Genomic DNA, 14,569 nt, shown 5'->3' with positions numbered 1-14,569 from the left:
TAAAGGAAACGGAGGGAAAAGGTAGCACTGATCACAGCTGAAGGTACGCGCGTCGGTGAGCCTGAGAAACGTGGAAGAAAGTGTAAACACGCTGGGATCCAAAGCTGCTCGACGGTTCCAAGATGGCCAAGTCTCCGGCATCTCGCCGCAGGTTAATTAGTAATTAACCTTAATTAATACTCTACGTGGCCGCGTATAGGCGCGCGGGATCCAAAGCTGCTCGAAGGATCTACAGGAGAATTTTTTGGGGTTCGTACCGTAGTGCAGTGCCATTAATGAAGTCAACTCGACGATCAATACGAGTGACCTCGATGGATGCCCTAATGAAATTATATTGCACCGTACCTGCCGACACTTGCTGCTCGCACACACTGACACTGACTGGAGCAGCGGCAGCACGGCAGCACCGCCGATGAAGCCCTTCTCGCGGAGCCTCCAGCGAGATCTGGACGCCGCGGCCGCCGCCGACGACGACGATGGCAAGCACCACTCCGCCGACGACAAGCAGAACCCCGAGAGGGGCGCACGGCGGCCGTCCCGGCTCTTCTACCTCGCGCTCCTCTACGTCGTCTTCTGGGCGCTGGTATTCTACCACCACTTCTCCACCAGCGTGCAGCAGTCAGTCAGCGCGGCGGTGGCAGCGCCCGCCGTGCTCCAGCTCAGGCCGGCGGCCTTCTTCTCGGTGCCCCGCATCTTCCGCCGCGACCCGTGCGCCGGCCGGTACGTGTACATGTACGACCTGCCGCCGCGGTTCAACGCCGACCTCGTCCGCGAGTGCCGCCGGATCTCGGGCTCCACCGACGTGTGCAAGGACGTGGCCAACGACGGGTTCGGCCCGAACATCACGGGCGGCGGCGAGGGCGGGTCGCTCCCGGAGAGCGGGGCCTACGACACCGACCAGTACATGCTCGGCCTCATCTTCCACGCCCGGATGCGGCGGCACGAGTGCCTCACCGCCGACCCCGCCGCGGCCGCCGTGGTGTACGTCCCGTTCTACGCCGGGCTCGACTCGGCGATGCACCTCGGGAGCAAAGACCTCGCGGCGCGGGACGCCCTGTCGCGGGACGTGGTGGACTGGCTGGCGCGGCGGCCAGAGTGGCGCGCCATGGGCGGGCGCGACCATTTCCTGGTGTCCGGGCGGGGCACGTGGGACTTCATCGTCAGCCCGGACGCCGTCGGCTGGGGAAACGCGCTCATGACCTTCCCGGCCATCCTCAACGCCACGTTCCTCACCACCGAAGCCAGCCCATGGCACGGCAACGACTTCGCCGTGCCGTTCCCGTCGCACTTCCACCCGTCGTCCGACGCCGAGGTGGTCGGCTGGCAGGACCGCGTGCACCAGATGGACCGCCCGTTTCTCTGGGGCTTCGCCGGCGGGGCCCGCGGCGGCAGCCAGCGCACGGTGCGCGCCCAGATCATGGAGCAGTGCGGCAGGTCGAGCCGGTGCGCGCTGCTCGGCGTGCCGGCGCCGGGGCACTACGCGCCGGGCCGCGCCATGCGGCTGCTGGAGAGCGCCGAGTTCTGCGTGCAGCCGCGCGGCGACGGGTACACGCGCAAGTCCACCTTCGACACCATCCTCGCCGGCTGCATCCCGGTCTTCTTCCACCCCATCTCCGCCTACCTCCAGTACATCTGGCACCTGCCCAGGGACCACCGGAGCTACTCGGTGTTCATCCCGCACGGCGACGTGGTCGAGCGGAACGCCAGCATCGAGGAGGTGCTGAGCAGGATACCGCCGGCGAAGGTGGCGCAGATGCGGGAGCGGGTCATCCGGCTCATCCCCACCGTGCTGTACCGGCACCCGGCGGCCAAGGGCGTGACGTTCAAGGACGCGTTCGACGTCGCCCTCGAGCGCGTCATCGACCGGGTGGCGAAGCGCCGGCGCGCCGCCGCCGAGGGACGGGAGTACGTGGACAGCGTCGACGGAAAATATAGCTGGAAGTACGACCTGGCACAAGATAGGGAGAAAATGTTGGCCCCGCACGAGTTCGATCCATATATCAACACGTAACTGCAGATTTGCTTATGTTTGTCCCGCGAAATAAGTCAGCTTCGAATCACCTTTTGATTTGGACTTTGGAGAGTGGGTATTATTTACTCGCTTAATAAAGTGCTCATAAGAAACCGTATGCACGGTCTATTTTCCTCCGTTAAAATGTTTATTTGTGCGGTTTTGCTATTTCTCAGGCGCCTCAAAAATTCCGCACAGCACAAGGCCGATGACGGGGACGAGGTGAGGAGCGACCACGAGCTGCGGGGAAGAGGAACTGTCACGAGGAAGCAGGAAGAGGAACTGTCACGGGGACGGGGGGGTTGTTGGCAGGCGGTTAGGCCAGCGTAGGCCGTGGGGAAGAGGAACTGTCACGAGGAAGCAGGAAGAACGTGCGGGAGAAAGAATATGAACAACGTTCACACACTCCTAACTATTGTATAGTCGATAGTGCACATAACTAAATCACATTAGCTAAACGTCAGTCGACTGACTTTAGCTTTTGGACCAGACGATTTCGTGATGGCCGAAGAAGTTCACCAAGAAGGAAGTAGCTCGTTGGCAAGCTACCCCACCTTCTATCGTAGGGTGGGGGTGGGGCGAAAGAACGGCGGCGATGGTGGTGGGGGGAGGGGAGGGGGGGTGCAACTTCGCCGGAGAAAAACCCCGTTAGCGCTGATGCTAGAAAGATGCCCGAGGGGGTGGCAGCATGACGATGGGCTACAGTTGGGCGAAGGGTGATGCGGCGAGGTTACGTGGGAGCACCGCCAGCCGCGGACAGCGGAAGCAAGCGGCTAGGCTGACGGCAGCGGGGCAGTTCGAAGGAAAGAAGAAGACCGGCGGGAGAAAGAAGAAACAGATCCAGCCCTTGATCTTGTATCCGACGGCTGAAAAAATCAACCGACCCAAAAAAAAAATTTCCAGGCGACTGGCATATAGCGAGACCCTAACTAAATTTGTTGAAAAGGATGACGCGGGACTCATATGTCAGGCTAAGTATTGGTGATGATTTTTGTCATATTCATGTCAAGCTAAGTATACTGCTTATGGTTTTTTTAGTGGTATGTAACAGCAGCACACGTGTGAATACCAATAAACTTATTGTATATTTTAAGCCCCTGCAAACACTTATAAGGGAGTGTATTTGGCGGTCTGCAGAGATGATCATAGGATCCCCATGTCAGGGCTTACTAGAACATTGCAGTGTTTTTAAATATTCAGAATTTGTGAAACCATACATACACGGTATAAAATGCATCCTAAAATTTCTGACAATTTGTGACAACGTATGCAATATGCATGTACTACTTCGCAAAAACGCAACACAAGGAGAAAATGCATACTACTCCCTCCACCCCACAATATAAGACAATTTTGTAAACTATGTTAGGTTGCCATATAAGACTTTTTTTTTCAAAAATCCGCATATGAGCCCGGGCTCAGATGCTCCCGCTCAGAAAAAAATTCAAAACAAATACTAGAATTTTTTTTTAAAAATCCAATTTTTTGTGGGGTAGATAATTTTATGCATGAGGTCTGCTCAAAATTTTAACTCATTTGAATATCTGAGCAGCTCTCGGCAAAAAAGACAAATCGGGTCAAAACAGTTCGTGAAGAATAAACTTTTTTACAGACCATGATTTTGTCTTTTTTGCAGAGAGCTGCTCAAATGTCCAAACGAGTTGAAATTTGAAGCGAACCTCACGCATCAAATTATCTATCACACAAAAATAGATTTTTTTAAGAAAATTAGTATTTGTTTTGATTTTTTTCGTCGGAGTGGGTGCAGCTGAGCCCGGGAGCCAAATTGGCCTTCTCATTTTTTTAACTATGTTAGAGCATCTTCAATAGATGGTCCAAAATTTGATAGTTCAAAACCGGAGATGTAAAATTTGGACCGCCAAAAAGTGTGTTTTGGAGCTCCGAAAAAAGCTCAACTCCAACAGATGGTCCAAAATGATGGTCCAAATTTGCAACTCCAATAGATGGTCCAAAATGAAGATGAAAACGGCCGCGCGGCTGCTACCAGCCACTGTTCAGCCGCGGTTTTGCATTCAAATAGCAACTAAAATTTGAAAATAAAGTGCATCATCATCATAGTTTCAATCAAAAGTGCATCACCATCATAGTATCAAATTCGTCTACCAAAAGAGCATCGTTTCAATCAAAGTTTTTCGCCCTAGAAATTAAAATGCACATGAATATCACTCATTCGGGTCATCAACACCACCGTGTTGTGAACCGTGGTACGATCATCATCTCCATCACCGTCTTTGTCGACGTTCTCAACAAGCGGTGAACTCTCGTTGCCGTGAGCACCACCGGAACCATCTTCATTGCGTCCCATGTTGCTGTCATATCCACCTCCAACGCCACTCATGTTGCCGCCATAGCCACCTCCCAAGCCACCCATCATGTTGCCGCCAAAAGCACCTCCCATGCCGCCAAAGCCACCTCCCATGCCGCCAAACCCACCTTCCATGTTGCCACCGAAGCCACCTCCCATGTTTCCGCCAAATGCACCACTCATGGCACCTCCAATCATGTTCGTGTAACCTCCCATGGCACCACCCATGGCATCTCCCATGCCTCCTCCCATCATCATTTGCCTCATGAGCATTTGCTTCTTCATGAGCATTTCATCGCGACAAAGTTCAACATATGCCTTTGCCTTGGCATCAAGAGTTGATGTGTCCATGAACATAAACTTGAGTGTCCTCTCTTCTACCATCTTCCTCTCGTCGGCCGCGACCTTCTTCTCCTCTAGTTCCACCTTCCTCTCCTCAGCCGCGGCCAACCTCTCCTCGGCTGCCGCCCTCTTCTCCTTGGCCGCCGCCCTTCGCTGCTCGGCGTCACTCCTCTCCTCTATTTCCTTGAGCTTCAACATTCTTTTCTCTTAGGCATACTCTTTTCTTGCCATGACAATGGCTTCAAATCCTTCCTTGAGATCATTGTCTCCAGCCTTGGTTCCCTTCGCTTTCTTGTTTCCATCAGGCCTATAAGATTTTTTCGCGGAGTGAGGAGTGGGGCTCGTCTCCTCAATGGCGACATCTTCTTCATCCTCAACCAACACACTCTTCTTCTTCGACGATTCAAAAGTCTCCCTAGTTTTCCACTTCTCCACATCCTTGAGCTCTTTGTAGCAATGATGAAAAGTGAAAGCTTTTCCTTTCCTTTTCTTCTTCTCGCCTTTCATGTTCCTCTCGGGAAACAATCCTTGTGCAATCATTTTCTTCAAACAAACATTTCACCATCAACATAGTGAACAAAGAGGAAATATTTGACAAAGCACAGACGAAGAGGAAATATTTACCAAATCACTATCACCGCAACCACTTGGATTCATGCGAGCAACATTTGACAAGCAACCACCCCACTTTGAGCATTCGGCATTGATGGTGGACCAACGTTGACGTAGAGAGTCGCTCGAACGGAAGATACCACTTGTGTTGCGCTCATCGGAATACTCCTTGATGCGTTTCCAATACGTGCTCACCGTTTGGTTGCTTCCAACGCTTGCATCTTGAGAGATTTTCTTCCAAGCGGTGCATGTCAACACATCCTCCGCGGTGCTATAATTGCCACTTCTTCCCTTGACAATGAAGCCCTCATCATCCACATCAAGATTGTCATCATCATATTGGGTTTCATATTCTTGTGACTCATATATGTAATCATCATTTGCCGCATTTTGTTGCGTGCATGAAAGCTTCATCATCAACATTACAATTGCACGCACAAGCAATCAAGGACACAAAAAATTTGAAACAACAAACGAGAGCACAACCGAGACCACAACCGCAAAATTTATACCTTTGCGACATTTCGTCGAATATGTTGGAGGCGGTGGCCGTCGGCGTGGCCACATCTTCCTCCACGGCCGGCGGTGGCGGCGGGGGAGGTGGAGGAATGGATGTGTGGCTGCTGGAGGAGACTGTCGGCCGCACCGTTTGCGACTCGTCGGCCCGAGCCGCCGCGGCCGCCTTCGAGAGCTTCAACGGCCGTGTAGAACTGTCGGCCGGGTTGCGGCTGCGGTTGGCCGGCCGTTTGACGCTGCCTCCTCGTCCCTTCGTCGGCTTCGCCGACTGTGCGGTGGCCACCGACCGGGACGGCGCCAATCCGGGCCGGCGGGCGGGGGGCGGCGGCATGGCCGCGGATGCGGGCGGGGCGGCAGCGGCGGCGGCCACGTGGGTCAGCCCACCGGCTGCGGCGGTGGCAGAGAAGGCGGCGGGGTCATCGGCATCGGCCATGGCGGCGTCGGACGGTGGGGGGCGACGGCGGCCGGGAGGGTCGTGGGCGGGCGGACGGGCGGGAACGGAAATGAAGTGGCGGTTGGGCGTTCGCGGGCGGCGGCTAGTTTTGGACCAGATGCATCTCGTGATGTATATTTGCATCGTGAGGTGTTGCATTTTACATCGCGAGGAGGCCGCGGTCCAATTTTTTGCATATAAACCGTTTGTTGGAGTAGCGTTTTTTTGCTCAGAGGGTCCAAAAGTTCGTATTTTCACATTTGGATCGTATATTGAAGATGCTCTTAGCTTAAAAAATATCTTATATTATGGAACAAAAGGAGTAGTAAAGTTGGATTCTTCATTTGGCCCATTATCATCACTATTTTTTTCTAGGTTCATTATAGGCTAAATTTTGAATTGATTTTTCAAGAAATTGTACATATTTTTTGCACCTATGCTATGTGAATTTTCCATAAATTTCAGAAACTTGTAGTCGGTAGAAACCCGATGCTCAGGTCCACAACCCAAGCTGTTCTCGGTATCCGCCCACAGTGAGCTATCATCAACTTTCTCAGGGTAGGTATGCATACAGTAATTGTTTGTTCTCATAAATATAACTTCAGGCAACCCTAGAGTTTCTTGCAATGCCAATACAGCTAACAGTCGTTGGCACCAACACGCTGGTGATTGATTATTCACACCAATAATTAGAAAACAAAACCCCGCAAAATGACGTGCATCTCATATATAAATCATCCTGCCGTCGCCTCATCAGTAGGTGTATCCCTTCTGGAACATGCCCTTCTTGGCCTCGTTGCTCTCACCCTCGCCAGTGTAGCTGCCGAGCTGCGCCAAGGAGTTGGCCTTGGCGCGGACCAGCAGGGCCTTCTGCGCCGCCTCGATGTTCTCGGGCTGCCCCTGCCACGTCTTCAGCACCGAGTTCTGGAGTGCCCGGGCGTAGGAGAAGGACACGTGCCACGGGTTGGCGGACTGGTTCATCGCGTTCAGGTTCATGGTTGCCTCCAGCTCGGACTGTCCGCCGGAGAGGAACTGCGGAATTGGGACGGTCGGGGTTATGGCTACTATTTCTTACTCTGTTTATTATGTATGTCCACGGGAAATGGACTGAAGAAAGATAATCAGCAGAAGCTAAGATGGTTCAAGGTTGAAGACAATACCATGATTCCAGGGACAGCAGGTGGTACTCTCCTCCTCAGCATTGTGAGGGTGTTCTTCGCAATGGCTTCTGGAGAAGCCTTCTCCTTGTGCTCAGCACCAGGGGTAACCATGCTGGGCTTCAGCAGGATGCCCTCAAACAGAACGTTGTTTTCGGCCAGGTAGAAGAACACCTCTGACCACACCTTCTCTGCCACCTCGAGAGTTCTCTCAATGCCATGGTCACCGTCAAGAAGGATCTCTGGCTCCACAATTGGCACTAAACCATTGTCCTGCAGATTATTCAGGTTTGAAACAAGATGAGTAAAGATAAAGAGGGGCCCAAAATAGTACGTCGAGATTATAGTGTATTTGGATGCATAAATTTTCTCGAATCATATAATGTACTACCTCCATTCACAAATATAAGATGTTTTGAATATTACAATATGGAATAAATATTTCAACATACACTAAAATGTGTCTATATACATCCGATTCAGAAAAAAGTTAGAACATCTTATATTTGCGAACAGAGGGAGTACTATTGTTGCATTCATTTCATCAAATTCTAGTACGTATCAGCTTACAAAGAAGAACCTGAGTTGGAAATTTCAAAGTGAAAAATGTTCCGATTGGTGGTGTCAGAACAGAACCACCATGCTAGTGTTCATTGGTATATATGATTTCAATAACAGCATATCTACATGAGCATACAGATATTTACTTTTTCTACTTGTTAATTAATTCTCCCTACTTGCTATCGGATAGTGTTCAATGGATGATTATACTGTAGGATAGGTTATGTCGTCGCACAGGTTTCTAGGAATAAGATATCAAATATGAGCATAAAAATGATTATGCTGTTCATCAACTCCATGAGTAAAATATCAAACTAAATAAAGGATCACTTCTTTCATTCCAAAATGTTCAGCAGTTGAGAACATGTATTACCTGAGCAATAGCAGCATAGCGAGCAAGTCCCCATGCCGCTTCCTTGACAGCTAATGCAGTAGGACCACAGGGGATGCTAACAACAGTTCGCCTGTAGAAGATCAATATAGCATAGCAAGTTTAGAAAGGGAAAGAGAATAAAACTAGTCAGGAAATGCACAAGCAGAGTATGAACTGACCACTTTGCGAAGCGTGCACCCTGCTTGTAGTACTCAGCGCACCTTGAGGCCAAACCATCAAGACCTTGGCACCAGGATTCATTGTTGGATCCGGGCAATGGAACCAAACCCTATTGGGAGAACAAAATAAATCAAGTACTAAAATCAGAATGCTAGGACTGTCTTGGTGACTACAAACGGCACGACGAGTCGACGATTTTCAGAACATGGCATGCATACCTTGTCAACCTTGATACCAGGCATGATATTCTGGTCCTTCAAGACGTCAACAAAGGTCTTGCCATCTGTAGTGGACTGATAGAGAGTTTCCTCAAAAAGAATAGCACCAGAGATATATTCACCAAGACCAGCAGTGGTCAGCAAAAGCTGCCTGTAAGCCTGGCGGTTCACTTCCGTGTTGTCCAAACCAATGGATGCCAATCTCTTTCCACATGTTGCACTCGACTCGTCGATCGCAAGGATCCCACGGCCAGGGGAAGCAACAGTTTTCTGCAATGGGGCGAACTTTTAGATTTGCAGTCATGAAACACAACAGAGAATGCATTGCAGCTGTGAGGAAGGAACACTGAAGAAAAATAAACAGGAAATAGCATAAGACTAGTTTGGCATACCCAACATCAAGCAATTAAGACGAGCATCAATGTTAGTTTTAGACTTGCGGTGGTTCAAAATGTAAAGGCACGGTTCATTTACATGAGGGCATGCTTCACACTAATTGACAAATCAACACTTGAACAGAAGATTACAGTTGAAACAAAATAAAACCTAATGTACACACGATGCAAAGGAGATGGCGTGAAAGCAGACAAATCCTTTTCAGCCAAGCAGAAAGGCCAAGAATAATTCTAACAAAACCAAGACTTAAAGTACTGCTGGTAGGTTTTCCCACACAGGAAACCATCGCAGAGCAACCATACGTCAGCAAGTCCACCCAACAATCTACAAACCAATAAATATGAACATATGGATGTGCAGTTGGCCACATCTCCTAGAAACAATTCTATGATATTTGGATTTGAGAATTTACTTTTGAGAGCAACACTAGCATCGCAATGACCTCCTTCCGGGACAATCATCCTGAGACTCAACAAGCTCGTTGTTCAACCTTAATTTAAAAGTCAACCTAAAAAGTGGGCCAGATTTACCCTGGCTTGATCTGGGACGATGCAAGTAGCAGACAAAACAGAGTACCCATAAACCAACCAATCTATCACTGGTTTTCCCATATCACGCAACCTGCCATCTAAACTAACAGAGGCTTGAACACAGCATACCCGCTCATCTATCAGCCCAAATTCGATTGCAACGAAAAAAAAATTGTGATCTCTTCGTCGTGCTACTTCGTTGGAAAAATACATCGAGACGAGGTCGTTTCCAATCGAGATTTAATTCGACGGAGAAACGCACGGACGCTCTCATTTTCTCCAACCCCACAACACCCGTCCCCGTCACGGATCGCTAGACGCCAACCAAACAAACCCGGAGCCACCAGGACAGATCGCGGCACACGACGCGCGCAACGCCCCAAGGGCGAGATCCTCCCGCGGGCCACCAGCTCCTAGACCTAGGCGAAGCTACGGGGATCAGAGGGAGGAGGCGGCGGGGGGCGCTCACCGCGGTGGAGACGAGCTCGTCGGCGTAGGAGCCGCCGGAGGCGCGGACGCGGACGAGCGAGGCGCGGCGGGCGGGCTGCGCGGACCGGACGGGGGCGAGCCGGGCGGTGGCCGGGGAGCTGAGCTTCGCGGTCACCATCGCCATTGGTTCGATCGGTCGATGCGCTCTGTGTTCGGACGCGACGGCGAGAAATAGGGAGGGGCGGAGTGGGTTGGTGGCTGGCGGAGGAAGTACGACCGCGGTTTTATGCATCCTAGCCCTCGATTTTCTATGTATTTTCGCTGGAGCCCCTGACCAACCCTCTTCTCGATGGGCCGAGGTGGCTGGAGTGATATGCGATGGGTGAGGGGGCAGAGTGAAATAGTTTCCTTTTCATATTGGCCGTGGATCTCTCCGCCCGTCGCAGGGCGGATCCGCCGAGGCCAGAAGAGATGCCGACGACAGGGCTTACCGCTGGGACCCATCTGTCAGCACACATTACAAAGAAAAAAAAAGTGAAATCGGAAAACTAAACAAACCCAAACACGCAACCTCCTCCTAATGTTTTTTTTGAGAGAACCTCCTCCTAATGTTACCCCGCAAGAAAAAAAATACCTCCTCTTAATGTCCGAGAACAAGGTAGCGTAACCAAGCTAGCCACTCCACGGTGGCCCGTTTTCACATTCTAGTTATTTTTTTAGATTATAATATAGAAAAAACGTGTTGGTTCTTTTTTAGAATTTTCAAAATGTTTGTGGAGTTTTAAAAAGTGTTCACATTTAATAAGAATATTGATGTATTTTTTAAATGTTTGTAATTTCAATAGATGTTCATATAATTTTCAAAACATTATTTTTTTTATAAAATATTCATGTATTCATTTGAGGATCTAAAATCTCAAGGCACGCACTAGGCTTGTATATATTTTTCCATACCTCCTATTTTTGTGTGTGCAAAACACATGAACGCTTTTTAAAATAACATAACCATTTTATTAAAGCATGAACGCTCTTATATAATACATCTACTTTATCAAATACATGGAAAATTTATTTTAATACACATAACCATTTTATAGAAGTTATGTTAATATTTATTTAAATATCTGTACACTTTTAAAATTACATGGTATTGTGTTATAATTTAAATAACTTCCTTTGGCTTGTCCCTGATATATTGATTGGTGACTGGTGATGTCTAATGTGGTTAGTACCTCCCTTAGGCATGCCCCGGATACTGTTGTTCCTAATAGAATGCACGTGCGTTGTCACGGGCTTTTGAAATATGTTGCTAAAGTTATATATACATAATGCATGTTAAATTTCCCTTGTAGAGAATATATAGCACGGACACAATCGAGTAATAATTGAAGTCCACTTAATTTGCAATGTAAATTACTAACAAAAATGTTCACATAATTTAAAAAAATATAACATATAAAAATGATCGTGTCATTTAATAATTTGGTTCTAAACATTTAACAACCGTTCACATGTTTTGCAGAAAACGTTCATGAAATTTAAAAACAATGTGCAACATGTGTTTAGAAATGTTCACTATGTCTTAAAAAATGTTCAATGTTCAATGTGCATTTTGTATTTCAGATAATGGTTTATGATGTATTTAAAAAGTGTTTAATGTGTATCAAAAAATGTTCAACCTATGTACAAAAAATGTTCGACATGCATTTGAAAAAAATCGACATCTATTCGAAAGATGAAGAAAACCAAGAGAAAAAACACACAAAAAAGTAAAAGAATATGAAAAAAATGATAGGGGAAGTACACAGAAATAAAAACCACATGGAAGCTTCTAAAACCAGTCCATAGAAGCTTCCGAAAACAGCATGAAAGTGTGTTATTGGGCCGGCCCACTAGTGGGAGGTGATTGACCCACGAGGAGTGAATGATTATGTTTTTCTACTACTTGCGACCCGACACTGGAGGTGGAAGAACAATCTGTTGGACCCACAGTCCTTGACCCATGTGAATGGCGGGAGATGGTGCTATCAAGCGAGGTTAGGCGAAGCTAGGCCCCAGGAAGCTGCCGCCCTCGGGGGCTGATAATGGCCTCGAGTCTTGAGCGATATCCACTCAGAGAATAAGCTTGTGCAAGAGCATGAGCTTGAGCACCGCGTCACCGATCCCAATTCACTTGTTAGCAGACATGGGCAAGCATGCTTTGGTTGACCATAACAATGATCGATCTCAATATAGCATAGAGTAACCATAACCATGATAGAATGTACTTTAAGATTTGCAAAGTGTTATACCTTCTAAACAATCAATTCGAGAGAGATCCTCAGTTAGATTCTTCTAGAGTTGATTCATTCCATTTCAGCTCAGCCTCGGGTACAATTCTGAGCGTGAGAACAACGAGAAATCCTCTTATCCGCTTTTGTGCGGCAAACTGTCACCTCACCGCACAGAGCTGACGTAGGATCGACTTATTTGGGCAAGCCCGTTTTACGTTCTATAAATCTCAGTTTTGGGAAACTTTTAGAAGGTTTCTGTCTGGTTCAACTCCTGTTTTGTGTGTGTTCTTTTCTTGTTATTTCTTTTTATGGTTTCTTTTTTTGCCCTGTTTTTATTTCCAGTTAGAACCTTTTCTATTTTTAAAATTGTCAATTGTTTTTGGAATTTCCAAATATGTTTGCATTTAAGAAATGTACAAAATTTCAAATATTATTTGGATTTCCAAAGAATGTTCTAGTTTTCCAATTTCTTAACAGATTAAATAATGTTCGCGTATTCCAGAAAATTTCATATTTTTTTTAAATTTAGGAATTTTCAAGAAATGTTTCCAATTTCAAAAAATTATTTGAAATAAAAAAACATTCCAATGATGTCCAAAAGGTTCAAAAAAATGTTCGTATTTGAAAAGGGCGTGCTTTAAAAAAAATCAATTTCTCAAATAAAAAATAAATTGCTACAGTAACAAGGCCTGTACAGTGTACGGTTGATGCTTACTTGCGTGTGTGTTGGTTCGGTATAATGTGCTGCTGGCTACATGGCCGACCAATGGGAGGGCCTCTGTGTGTATGCTCGATTGTTTGACGGAGTGATTGTAACAGGAGCTTGGAGAACAACTTCATCTTGTGCCAGGTCCTCCCTTCGCTACTTTCTAAGTGGATTCACCATTCTAAGCGTGTTTCATTTCTCAAAAAGAAAACCTGAATCCAGACCTGAAAGTATAATGATATATTTAAAACTAAAAAAATAATTAGATTAAATAGAAAAATCACTGATCATCCATTTTGGGCTGGGCTAGGCATTTTAGACCGGGCTTTGTTAAGGATGGCCCAAAACCTGGCGTGGCCCCTGGTATCCCAGAGAACAACTTCTTGGGCAATGCACGGTAAACCAAAATAAATCCCGTATGTTTCGGGTATGTAAAAACAAACCCATAGGTGATCCATCTTCTCCGGAGGAGCTCGAAACCTGACCTTGATGGCGCCGCCGGTGAGGCCTTGGGCGGATCTCCACGCCGATCTCTTCACCGCCATCGTGGACCACCTACGATCGCTGAGGGACTACGTCTCCGTCCGCGGCGTCTGCGCCGAATGGCGGTCCGCGCTGCCTTCCGCGTCGCCGTGCGTCCTCGTCCTCGACGACCTGCAGCCTCCCGTTCCAACACCGGTGCAGCGCCTTGGCTTCCCTCTTTACAGCACTCATGCGTACGCTCTATCCATCCCCATGCAGCGTACGTTCCACCTACCCATGCTCCGGTGGCACAGCAGCAGCGTCATCGGCTCCAGCAGAGGCTACCTCACCATCGCCAGTGCCATCGACCGGCGTCGTCCTGGGGTCTTGTTACTGAACCCCGTCACCGGCGAGCAGATCCAGCTCCTTCCTCTGCCGTACAAGCCCTACCCCTACCCGCGCAGAGTCGTGCTTGGGCCGAACCCAAGGCCTGGTTGCTACACCGCCGTGGCCATCTTCTACCATGAGTACGCCACCAAGGTCGCCTACGTGACCAGCGGGGACGCGGAGTGGACGATCGCCAGAGTTGGCGTGAATGGAGCGAAGCTGGTCGATCTGATCTACAATGCCGAACGCTGCCGTGTATATTGCCTCGATGAACATGGGGACGTGCAAGTTCTCCACATCCCCCGATGCGGCCGAATGCAGGAGCACACCGTCACGCCCTTGCTGGCTGACCGTGTCGGTCCTACCTTCGCCCCACCTTACCAAGCCGTGTCCAGCAAAATATCTTTCATGCGCCTCTTCTTTTGCGAGGGCGCTCTATACCAGGTGTGGCAGAACACCGGGGTGACCATGCGGTTTCGGTTACCGGCTGGCGGTGTATTCACAATGTCCACAGACGAGATACTCGTCCTAAGGTACTACCCAGAGCGATCGCCATATTGGGATGTAGTGAAGGATCTAGGAGGCTACTCTGTGTTCATCGGCCATAACAACACGGCATTGGTGCAGGCTGAGGCCGTGTTGGGAGTAAGGCCCAAC

The 14,569-nt window shown here is 48.7% G+C and overlaps 2 protein-coding genes across 2 annotated transcripts; one reads left to right on the top strand and one right to left on the bottom strand.

Annotated features, from left to right (window-relative positions):
- The first annotated feature begins 255 nt into the window (after window positions 1–255).
- On the top strand, window positions 256–2,028 carry LOC125547564 (xyloglucan galactosyltransferase KATAMARI1 homolog). The gene has a single exon (XM_048711385.1). It carries the CDS (start codon window positions 413–415, stop codon window positions 2,009–2,011), a length of 1,599 nt encoding a protein of 532 aa, XP_048567342.1. The 5' UTR covers window positions 256–412; the 3' UTR covers window positions 2,012–2,028.
- A 4,781-nt stretch (window positions 2,029–6,809) lies between these two features.
- On the bottom strand, window positions 6,810–10,345 carry LOC125542329 (fructose-bisphosphate aldolase 1, chloroplastic-like). Its single transcript, XM_048705315.1, has 6 exons — window positions 10,125–10,345; window positions 8,730–8,999; window positions 8,511–8,620; window positions 8,332–8,422; window positions 7,401–7,670; window positions 6,810–7,272 (listed from the first exon to the last, which is right to left on the bottom strand). Exons 1-6 carry the CDS (start codon window positions 10,266–10,268, stop codon window positions 6,994–6,996), a joined length of 1,164 nt encoding a protein of 387 aa, XP_048561272.1. The 5' UTR covers window positions 10,269–10,345; the 3' UTR covers window positions 6,810–6,993.
- Window positions 10,346–14,569: the final 4,224 nt, after the last annotated feature.

Source organism: Triticum urartu, chromosome 3 (assembly GCF_003073215.2).
Source record: "Triticum urartu cultivar G1812 chromosome 3, Tu2.1, whole genome shotgun sequence".
In the NCBI taxonomy this organism is placed as follows: domain Eukaryota; kingdom Viridiplantae; phylum Streptophyta; class Magnoliopsida; order Poales; family Poaceae; genus Triticum; species Triticum urartu.
The sequence above is the reverse complement of the archived record's forward strand: the minus strand, read 5'-3'. Positions and strand labels throughout refer to the sequence as shown.

Bases quoted from the DNA above. Each gene is read 5' to 3' on its own strand.
- LOC125547564 (XM_048711385.1), top strand. From the start codon at position 413: ATGAAGCCCTTCTCGCGGAGCCTCCAGCGAGATCTGGACGCCGCGGCC.
- LOC125542329 (XM_048705315.1), bottom strand. From the start codon at position 10,268: ATGGCGATGGTGACCGCGAAGCTCAGCTCCCCGGCCACCGCCCGGCTC. The intron at 7,671-8,331 runs GTAATACATGTT...AATAATCTGCAG, and splicing joins GCTATGCTGCTATTGCTCAG to GACAATGGTTTAGTGCCAAT. The intron at 7,273-7,400 runs GTATTGTCTTCA...CCAATTCCGCAG, and splicing joins CTGCTGTCCCTGGAATCATG to TTCCTCTCCGGCGGACAGTC.